The sequence below is a fragment of the Salmo trutta genome, chromosome 36 (assembly GCF_901001165.1).
Source record: "Salmo trutta chromosome 36, fSalTru1.1, whole genome shotgun sequence".
NCBI lineage: Eukaryota > Metazoa > Chordata > Actinopteri > Salmoniformes > Salmonidae > Salmo > Salmo trutta.
This window is the reverse complement of record NC_042992.1, coordinates 36911936-36923757: the sequence shown is the minus strand read 5'-3', so window position 1 is coordinate 36923757 and position 11822 is coordinate 36911936. Positions and strand designations below refer to the sequence as shown.

General features: G+C 39.9%; 1 protein-coding gene across 1 annotated transcript; it reads left to right on the top strand.

Annotated features, from left to right (window-relative positions):
• The first annotated feature begins 7971 nt into the window (after positions 1-7971).
• aard (alanine and arginine rich domain containing protein) lies at positions 7972-11380 on the top strand. The gene is made up of 2 exons (XM_029735714.1): positions 7972-8511; positions 10205-11380. The coding sequence occupies exons 1-2, from the start codon at positions 8296-8298 to the stop codon at positions 10328-10330; spliced, it is 342 nt and encodes a 113-aa protein (XP_029591574.1). The 5' UTR covers positions 7972-8295; the 3' UTR covers positions 10331-11380.
• Positions 11381-11822: the final 442 nt, after the last annotated feature.

Genomic DNA, 11822 nt, shown 5'->3' with positions numbered 1-11822 from the left:
TGAAAGTAAGATGTTGACATGATCAGTCCAATCAAAGCTACTGTACATATAACATGATTTGATGTAATTTTATCTGTGGCCAATGACCTTGAGCCTTCTTGGAAAGGCACTACTAATGTAATTCTATGGCAGCAGCCAAAGGGCTTGAATTTTTTATGTCTACCCTTACTACTTGGCTGTGAAGTAGTGTCCCCATGAGTGAGAGAACACAGCCAATCACAGCGCAACACTCCTATGTTCTGCTGGCTTGCCCCACCACAGAAAACAATGAGCTAGGCTGAAACACCTGCATTTTGGAGCTGCCTTACTCAAGAAAACAAAAAAGAGACCATGTTTGTATGCGGCTTTATTAACTCCATGATATATATATTTTGTACATTGTTTGCAAACTGGCATGTGACTTGTATTAATGCCAAAATAACATGCAAAACAGGCAAGCCCCCCCCCCAATTTAAAAAAAAGTTTTGCTAAAAATGTGGGGCTCAAACAGGTGGGGCTCTGCGTAACATACAATTGGGGCAACAGGTAGCCTAGTGGTTAGAGTGTTGGGCCAATAACTGAAAGATTGCCAGATCGAATCCCAGAGCTGACAAGGTACAAATCTGTAGTTCTGCCCCTGAATAAGGTAGTTAACCTACTGTTCCTAGGCCGTCCTTTTAATTAAGAATGTGTTCAAAACTGACTTGCCTAATAAAAAAATACATATTGCAATTCGTAACATGTCATATGAAATTGCTGATGGACGTCCACAAATTAATACATACCATACCAAATGTAACATATCATACTAAACGGAGTGTTTGAATTTACATACAGAAGAATACGAAATGCTCTGCGACCATGTTGAGTGGTGGGGAAGAGAATGTTACACCTACAGTAGCACACACATCAGTTGATGGACTACAAACATACAAGTCCATCAGAGCTACTCTCCATCCACATTAAACCTTTCTGTCTCAAATCTCTGTGTATTCAACTAGTGGGTAATCTGTTCCTGTCACTGTGGTAATCTGTTACTTCACTTTATTTACCTTAAAGGCTCAATCCTCCAACCTCTTCTCATGTTCCACAGAAAACTGCACAAATGGGCTCTTTATGTGCTCTGACAAGTGCAATTCAATTTCCAAGACTCATGCTGGATGAGTCATGAGTCATCCATCTCCACTGGTTACCCACCCTCAGCGCCATATGGTTTATAGGGGAAACGCAAGAGAGCCTGGAACACGACTTCCACTTTTGGACGTGTGCCTCGCTGCCTCGCTGAGACAGAGTTTTTACTTACAATGTATGCCAAACAAGAACCATTGATTTTAAAGTTTAACAAACCATACAACTAGATGCACAAGGACAACTTTTTAAAATGTACACTGAACATTTTACCAAAACACAATTACTGTGCGGATGCAAAGTTTGGTAACAGAATTTCGGTAAAATCTCCCTCCATTTTTTTATGCGACCACATTTTCCAAAAACTATGTTAAGTATCTGCTACAAATGAAGGTTCAAAGATGTCTGCAGATAAAAGTGGGTGTCAGCTATGATATGACACCTTGACTTTGATAAAAAAAATATATATTTTGGTTATTGAACTAAAGTAAGTGAAGTGTATGTAGACCGCGTAATAGAATTGCGGTAAGGGGATTTCATCATGGGTTCCTGATCTGTACTACACAGAAATGCATTATTATGGATATGAATGTCATTCTTTTCATGGTGATGTTGTCACAGGCTTTGTATGAATTGGACCAAAACGCAGCGGGAATGTGTATGCTCATTTTCTCCTTTATTTGAAGAAACGAAACAAAAAAACACACGAACAAAAAGAACAACAAAAACAGTCCTGTCATGCACACAGCTAAACAAGGAACAACTACCCACAAAAACCCCCTGAAAAACACCCCTACTAAATAGGACCTTCAATTAGAGGCAACGAGGAACAGCTGCCTCCAATTGAAGGTCAAAACAATAAACTAGACATAGAAATAGAAAAACTAGAAAATAGAACATAGAAATACAAAACATAGAACACTACCCAAAAACCCCGACAACACAAAACAAACACACCCCTGCCACGTCCTGACCAAATTACAATAACAAATAACCTCTTATACTGGTCAGGACATGACAGATTTATCCTAAATAGGTACACAAAGTTAAAAATATGACTATCCTCCTATCCTCCTGCATATTTGGGTATTATTCTACACACTGGCTATTATTTTAATGAGCTCCGCCACCAAAGAAGACCAAATTTGGTTGGTCCAGACCGGGCCAAATCTGAACCAATCATGTTTCACAAGTTTGGACATCAAAGTACAGCACAGCAACGTTCAATAAAGTACAGTCAAATATAGTTCAATATAGTAAAGTAGAGTATAGTTCAGTACAGTATAGTTCCGTACAGTACAGTACATTACAGTGTACTCAACTCTAGTGTGATCAACTGTGTACTGTACTGAACTCTACTCCACTCTATTTTACTCTACAGTACTTGAACTATATGCTACTTTTCTTTACTGTACTGTACTGATCTATACTCTACTTTACAGTACTCTACTCTACTGTGCTCTACTGTACTGTAATGTAGTGTACTGAACTATACTCTACTTTTCTTTACAGTACTGTACTCTACTGTGCTCTACTGTACTGTTATGTGCTGTGCTGTCCAAACTTGGGCCAAATGAAACATGGGCCAAATGAAGCCCGATCCAAACCTCTGTGGATGTTGAAATCAAGGCTTGTCCGGACCGGACCAAAAAATGATGTCTGTGGATGTTGAAATCAAGGCCAGGACGGACTGACAAAATTTTAACTACTTTTCAAGGTCCATGGACTTCCGGTGTCGGTTGGTGCTCAGTGGGTGAGGATGCTGGTTACAATAAAACGGAAAGAGAGGGGGCAGATGTCACCGGGAGAGGTGACATCAATTGGAGAGAGAGAAAGGGAGAGAGAAAGGGAGAGAGGGAGGGGTTGTCCAGACTTTTCACACTTGCTTTGTGACTGGATTAATTCAGAGGCTTTACAGGGAAGCCCCTTGGCCCAAGCCGTAGGGGGCCCGAGAGGCAATATTACGCTATAATAATAACGTATTATAATACTCTATATACCGTGTATATATATATATACACGGTATATATATATATATATACCGTGAAAGTATATATATATATACTTTCTTGATTTTTGAATGACTACCTCATCTCTGTACCTGTCATGTCCTGACCCTTGTAAGAGGTCATTTTTCATAGTAGAGTGGTCAGGGCGTGACAGGGGGGTGTTTTGGGTGGTTTTGGTTTTCTGTTTCCATGTGGGTTTTCTAGATTTCTAATTCTATGTTTTCGTTTTCTATGTTTGGCCAGGTATGGTTTCCAATCAGAGGCAGCTGTCTATCATTGTCTCTGATTGGAAGCCATACTTAGGCAGCCTGTTTTTCATGTGTGGGTGTGGGTAGTTGTTTTCCGTTTTGTATGTGTTACCTGACGGAACTGTTGGTGGTCGTGTTTGCTACGTGTTTCATTAATAAAGAAAATATAAGCACTCTACACGCTGCGCCTTGGTCCCCTTTAGACGACCCACGTTACAGTACCCCACATATACAATTATCTGTAAGGTCCCTGAGTCAAGCAGTGAATTTCAAACACAGATTCAACCACAATGACCAAGGAGGCTTTCCAATGGTAAAAATAAAAAGCAGACATTGAATATCCCTTTGAGCATGGTGAAGTTATTAATTACACTTTAGATGGTGTATCAATACACCCAGTCACTACAAAGATACATGCGTCCTTCCTAACTCAGTTGCCGGAGAGGAAGGAAACCACTCAGCGATTTCACCATGAGGCCAATGGTGACCTTAATCTGTGAAGTATGATAAAGAAATGACATTTGGGTACAGGACCTGTGTCCTGACATTCTGGTTCTCTCGGGAAACATGGTTAAATGGTAAATGGTTCTGTCTCTGATAAAGAGATTGAAATAAATTATTAGAATGTATTTAGATGTGACAGATTACAGTTTAAGGGGGAGGAGTGGCAATATATGTAAAATCTATCTTCATGGCGTCCCAATTATTAAATATTTCTGTTCCCAAGAAAGTTAAGCTCTTGGTTGTAGATGTGTCCATAAACCAGAATACACATTTATTTACCGCCCCCACTGCCTCCATGGCGGATGTTATTGGTGCTATATCTGAATGTTTAACTCCTTTTCTGTCCTCGGAGTTGGTAATTTTTTAAATCTGGATTGTCTAGTTAAACTGACTCTGTAGTGAACTGGCAAATATTTCACACAATTGAGAAACAGATGTACTATGTCGATTAAGAAAGCTAAATCAAGCTACTTTTCAAGCTCGATGTCTGACTTTCCTGCTGATCCTTCAAAATGTTGGAAAACAGTAAATGCACTGAAGTGTACAAATTCCTCTTCTTCCATGCCAAAGCAAGTTCTGTCCTGCTCTGAGATCTTAACTGAGAATAAAGGACCTTGGCTGAGTCTTGGCTGATTTCTTTTGATTTCCCCCTGATGTCAAGCAAAGAGGCACTGAGTTTGAAGGTAGGCTTTGAAATACATCCACAGGTACACCTCCAATTGACTCAAATGATGTCAATTAGCCTATCAAAAGCTTCTAAAGCCATGACATCATTTTCTGGAATTTTCCAAGCTGTTTAAAGGCACAGTCAACTTAGTGTATGTAAACTTCTGACCCACTGGAATTGTGATACAGTGAATTATAAGTTAAATAATCTGTCTGTGAACAATTGTTGGAAAAATTATTTGTGTCATGCACAAAGTAGATGTCCTAACCGACTTGCCAAAACTATAGTTTGTTAACAAGACATTTGTGGAGTGGTTGAAAAACGAGTTTAAATGACTCCAACCTAAGTAAGTGTATGTAAACTTCCGACTTCAGCTGTAGGTTGATATATTGCTATGTTTTCATTTATGAAGCCTTTTTACAAAAAGTCCTACTGTACCTAACATCATTATTAAACTTTAGGCATACGAGTTACCACACCCAGTCTCAGGGATGGCTAACTCTTGAAATTCCTTTGGCCTTTGCTGAGTTAGGTAAATCAGCTTTTAGTTTTCTTACACCTTATTTGTGGAACAATCTTCAAAATGTTCTTAAATTTGATGTTTTGGTGCCTCTAGGGCAGGGTTCCTCAACTGGCCCCCGTGTGGTCCCCCAACTTTGGTCCCCCAACTTTGGTCCCCCAAGTTTTCTTAACATAAATACAAATATGTATATATTTTTAAATTCATTGTTTGACATAAAAACACCCCTTATTTGAATTCTTGGAAATCTGTTCCCAAGTATTCACACGCATAATAGATAGACACGTGATCGTATACAAATGTAAGCAATGTTTGAAATGATCATTTTTTTGTCAAATATTATATCTTGGTCTCAGTATGACTCCCTGATAAAATAAAGGTTAAATAAATAGGAGAAAACTGAGGATGGATCAACAACATTGTAGATACTCCACAATACTAAATGAGAGAATAAAAATATTCCAAAACATGCATCCTGTTTGCAATAAGGCACTAAAGTAAAACTACAAAAAATGTGGCAATGAAATTAATGTTATGTCCTGAATTCAAGTACCACTCTTCATATCTAAGCATGGTGGTGGCTGCATCATGTTAGGGGTATGCTTGTCAGTTGTTCTTTCATCAGGACAATCACCTAAAACACAAGGCCAAATATACACTGGAGTTGCTTACCAAAACAACATTGAATGTTCCTGAGTGGCCTAATTACAGTTTTGACTTAAATTGGCTTGAAAATCTATGGCAGACTTGAAAATGGCTTTCTAGCAATAATCAACAACCAACTTGACAGAGTTTGAATCATTTAAAAAATAAAAATGTGCAAATATGGTACAATCCAGGTGTGTAAAGCTCTTCAAGACTTACCCAGAAAGACTCAAAGCTGTAATCTCTGCCAAAGGTGATTCTAACATGTATTGACTCAGCGTGTGTGACAACTTATGTAAATTCGATATTTCTGTATTTTATTTTCAATAAATGTTCAAACATTTCGAAAAACATGTTTTGACTTTGTCATTATGGGGTATTGTGTGTAAATGGGTGAGAAAATAAATCAATATTAATCCATTTTGAATTCAGGCTGTAACGCAATAAAATGTGGAATAAGTCAAGGGGTATGAATACTTTCTGAAAGCACTATATGTATGTAAATTAATTGGATCAAGCTATGTAGCCTATTGATTCATTCTTGATGAATAAATAAAAGGATAATGTTTTGTTGTTTCTGTGTAATACTAGCCCCCTTGAAATGTTATGAAGTTGACTTTAGCTAGCCAGCTAGATAGGTTCCCAATCTCCCAACCTCATCACTAGCTACCAGGCCATTTCAGGCTATCAAGTTAGAGTAACTTGTCTAACTATCTTAGCTGGCATGCCTGCTGGCAAGGTTGCTAGACTTCAGAAAATCAATAAATGCACTGAATAACACTCATTCCTTTCAATATTTTACTTTTTTTGTTTTAGAAGAGATGCAGAGAAGCATATTTAGTTCATTTAAAATAAGAACCACCAGCCAGGAGGCTACATACAGCTCAATGGGTATGCTTAGATATTCAGAAAAGTACTTGTTTAAAATGTAATATTTGTGTATTAATATTGATGCCATGATATGTGCCTATATTGATGATGTGTGTTATGATTCCATGTACTGTGTTGTAATTTGGATGTAATATCCTAGGCATGTTAGTGCAGTATATTGAGATGTGTGATTTACAACAGTCAGAGTAACATCCTCATTAAAATGGCAGTTGAGCAGGTAAAGAGGTATGTTTAGATAACCTATGCAGAAAAATAAACCTTTTTTTTCATAGAATTAGGCATAATGACTATGGCTCTAGACTGCAGGGAAAAACTGTTTCAGGTGGAGATACTGTATGCCCTGGAATTCATTACTAGTTCAATTTGAAGATGAGCAGAGCTTTGTGAACTAACATTGACTGATGAAATGTTGCTGATGTCAGTATGTGCAATGGGAAATTAATATTCATCTGCCTCTCTCTCTCTGCCTCTGCCCATTTCTCTCACAATATGTCGCTCTATCTCTGTATCTCTCTCTCTCTCTCTGTATCTCTCTCGCTCTCTGTCTCTCTATCACTGTCTCCCTCTCTCTCTGTCTCTCGCTCGCTCGCTCTCCCTCTCGCTCTCCCTCTCGCTCGCTCGCTCTCCCTCTCGCTCGCTCGCTCTCCCTCTCGCTCGCTCGCTCTCCCTCCCTCTCGCTCGCTCGCTCGCTCTCCCTCTCGCTTCGCTTTATTTATTTATTCACCTCTCACCCTCTTGGAGAAACACTTGTTGTACACAATCATTTGCAATACTTCGTCAAACTGGCGAACCAGTTAACTACTCTGGGAAAATGCTGCAGAGTTACATATGTCAGGGAGGAGCGGACACTAGACTTCTGTGTTATCTCTATAGAAAAGTCAGAATGACTGTAGTCTGTGCCAACAACCAATCCAGAAAACCCACAGGGAATGGACACAAAAGATCTGGATATATTTCACCACTGGACGGCCTTTGTGCCTCTCAATCGGCTACACCAAGCCTATGTCCTTCCCCGGTCCCACCCAACCTGTCTCTTAAGCTGACAAGCAGGTCTTTTAGAGGGGTGAGCAACACTGACACTGAAAAGGTTTAACAGATTTGACACAAGCACACACACAGGTCTACACATCGACACTGCACACAAGTGAGAGCTCCCCCACACAGCATTTCTCACACTGAAATTGTATGGAGGCGGGAGTGAGGGCGAGTGAGAGAGAAAGGGGGTGGGTGGGGTTGGGGGAGTCCTTTCAGTTATTTTTGAGGCAACAATGGTCTTTGTCCAAGATCTTCCACCATTCTTATTGGGGTTACCAAAGGGGGGGGCGGAGGGAGGGCTGGTTTTCCATAGTAACGGGGACAAAACAAGCCGGTCCCACACAAAGCGAGGAATGGGATGAGTGAGGCAGCTGAACAGAAGCACAGTAACTTCTACTGAGAAACAGAGGGAGGAATCCTGCTCCTGCAGCGAGGGAAGACAAGGAGGAGGACGACTAGATAGGACGAGGAAAACTGAGAGGACAGTGGGTCCAGTCGATTGAGACAAGTGAAGGAGCAAGGGGGGAAAAAGGAGAAAAAACAACAAAAGCAGGACAAAAAATATATATATTGGAGACTGGCGGTGCTGGAAAGAGAGTGCTTGACACGCGGGGCAAAGATACACAGACACATACTCACATCCACATCTGTGCCTCCTTGGAAGGCAGCATGAATCGAGACAGTCAAAGTGAGGACACTTTGTCAACCATGGTTCTGGAGAACATCAAGAATAAACTGATTCACGCATTCAGGACCACTGGTGAACCACGGGATGCCCCAGAGTCTACTACTGGGCCCATTAGCATTGGCAGGAGTTACCAAGCCAATGAGGAACTGCGGAGAGCTAAGATAGATGGAGCCATAACCTGGCTAAGATCTGAACTGGTGAGTTATCTGCATCTGGTAGAATACTGTTGACTCTTCGACAGTGTAGTATGTTGCTGTGCAGCATTGTAGAGTTGTGCATTATTGGATTGTATAGATGTGTAACCCAAAGTTAAGAATTCATTAGTGTTTTATTTATTGTTGCTGTGATTGTGCACTGTTCAGTCATAGTCCCTTTGAGTCATCTAGCCCTCAATGAACCAAATATTTAAACATTTACCTGAAATGTCTGTGTTGCAAAGGTGTGATTCCTCATGAAACTGGGGCAAAAATGTTCACAGGATTTAATCCATAGAAGGGTCCTTCAGAGGAAGATGGACATATATTTGACATTTGTATCTAAAATCATAATTGAAAAATAATGATTCAAAGTTGGCATATTTAAGACATTTTGGCCTTACCCCGGCCTCTTTCAAGACTACATCACGTTTAATCTGTTGGTGAAAAAAAAGAATTGGTGTCATATGGAGATTTACCACTTGCTCTGTAATATGAGTAGTATTTTGATGTCTGTAACAATTTTCTTACATTCATTTATGAATATTGAAAAATATAAACATGAATAAAGAAAATATGCCATTTTTTATTTGGAAATGTTTCAAAATATTCTTGAACATAATATTATCTACGGGCATATCCATTTTTTCAGAGAGGCCAAAGACAGGACAGTATGAAGGCCAAAAGTGCTTCTCCAATAGAAATCTCTGATCACACTTGTAGACGATGTTATGGCGGCGTTGGCTAGCTAAGCTCATGCGTAAAACATCATCGGGTCTAACAGTTGTCTCGTGCGGAACTGTGCACGTGCAGGCCATCAAATCAAAGGCACTCCTTCGATATAAAGTTGTTTTTGACAAAAATGAAAACGTTGCAGTTTGTCACTTTCATGAGGTTGGAGTAACAACATGTTCAACTACTTAAGTCATTGGCTGGAATCTAGGTTGTGCCTTTAGATTATGAGAAAATTAAAAACTAAGGATGAATTTTTCACTTTTCTCATTGACTTCTCAAACCCCAAACCCCAAACCCCAGCCTAGTTTGTTTGGTCTGTTTCACAAGCGTTCCTGGAAGTCTAGCAATGTTGCGCCTGTGGGTTTAGAAGCTCTGTGGTGGTGTCTCTGCTACTTTTAGAGTTATGATGCAATTCATAAGCATTACCAACAGAGTGAATGTGAAAATGGATTCAAAATGGTCGCCCTGTGCTGGTAATTTGCACAATGTAGAGGAAAAAGAAACGCACACCTATTTAGGCGAGGTGCTGGCTAGCGGAGCGGAAAACTTGAACATAAAGGAGAGCCGCACACTCTAAGAGCTCAGATGCAAAAATGTAATGTCCAACGTTTCGACAGGCAAGCTGTCTTCATCAGGGTGTGATGAAGACAGCTTAGATACAAACTTAGATACAAACGATACAAACGTCTTAGATACAAACGTCAAATATATGTCAACAATCGATCCTCCAAAGTACCATTCGATGGATTAAATCTGATGATAATCCCAAAATTCATGGTCTTTTTTTTGTCCTGGTTTCGTGAGGAATCACTCAAAGGCCTTGTTAAGGTGTGCCAATGTAGTGTAAATAAAGAAACAACATACAAATGAATGAAAGTCTGCCTGTTTTATCAGAATGAACTATGAATGTGTGTGTGTTTGATCTGAAAATATGATCTATTCTCCCATCATTACCATGCAGCTGGAAATGCGCTCTCAGGACCAACAGCTGGCCCAGACCCTGCTGGGTCTCAACAATGAGATCCAGAGACTGAGGCGGGAGAGTATGTCTGGGGCTCTGGAGCCAGAGGGGGATGAACACCACTAACCAACCCCACCCAGTACACCTCTCCTGGGGGAAACAGAGAGTGAGGGTGGAGGTATCCTGCTGGAATTTCCTGGAACCCTGTTTAAATCCATGACCAGACTATGTCTTTTGACTTTTCTAAAACAGATATGTGGAAGTGTTATACAAAAGAGACCCTTGGAATGAGGATTCCCTTGTAAAGGTCACATGGCATGTTTGATGTTGGCTGTGAGGGACCCAATGGACTGGATATAATTTGATGAGTAATAGTCATAAGAATGTTTCAAACTTGTGAGGTAGTGTTCAATATTGCATGCATACATTTTCAGTCCTGTGTCATTCACCAAGTGAGATCCAAAGCGAATATGTTATCTATTATTTAAGACAAAACAATCTGTATTTCATAAGGCCTTATTTTGAGGACCTAGTTTAACCTTAATACAGTGACCTGAAACTCAGGGTTTACAGGTCACATCAGGCCTATAAGTCGCATTATGCTGGTTTGCAAAGTGATATGTTATTCCTATTGGAATTCTACCAGAATCCAACATTCAGAATTGTTATTCAACCACAAACTGCATTCAGAATGATTACCAGTGTTAGGAAGACTAAGGGGGTATCACACTGAATTGGCTTGGAGCAGTTTTTCCGAACTCTGGTGTGTTTACCAGCTTAGTTTGGTTTGTTTGTACTGGTGTGAACACTCTATCTGCATTAAACAACGCACCGTGGTTCGCTCAAAGAGGTTGGTCTCTATGCGATTAATTTCGTATCGCGGTGCAGTTTGCTGCAAGTGAGAACGCAGTCTGGACCAAACACAGGAAAATAACCAGAGTCACGCATTATTATTGGTTGTTTGACTGCAAGCATTTTATGAAACGCACGCCACATCATAACTTGACATATCTGAAACATTCTGTGAGTAGCAGCGCATCCGATGCAGATTAGTTGAGACCGGAGCTGTACCGGAGACATATGCTACTGAATATAGTCTATTAATTTATCCTATTCACGTCACAGTTGGAGCGGCTATTGTGCCGTTTCCTCCCGCATGTTGTTGGAAGACCAAAACAAAAGTAATATGAAGATTGGGACACACAAGCGATGCTTCATGATAATCATAGATGGATTTAACGTGAGCATTTTTGGCCTATAAACAATTGACTTCAATGGACACATCCCACTGAGCACACACTGGTTGAATCAATGTTGGTTCCACATAATTACATTGAGCCAACTTGGAATAGACGTTGAATTTATGTCTGTGGCTAGTGGGGTGGTTTTATTTAGGAATGATAGTTAATTTGACATTTGGAAATGTTAAACCAACCGGACCAAAAAAAAAAAAAAATACTATGTAACAAATAATCAAACTCTGATTTGAACTAAAGCTCAAAACTACTTGTGAAAATACCCAAAGATATGAGACTACCTAAATCATCTAAACTGGAACAACCGTTTTAGTAACGGATGCAATGAGTAACAGATTGGATTAGTTTAGAAACATTTATGT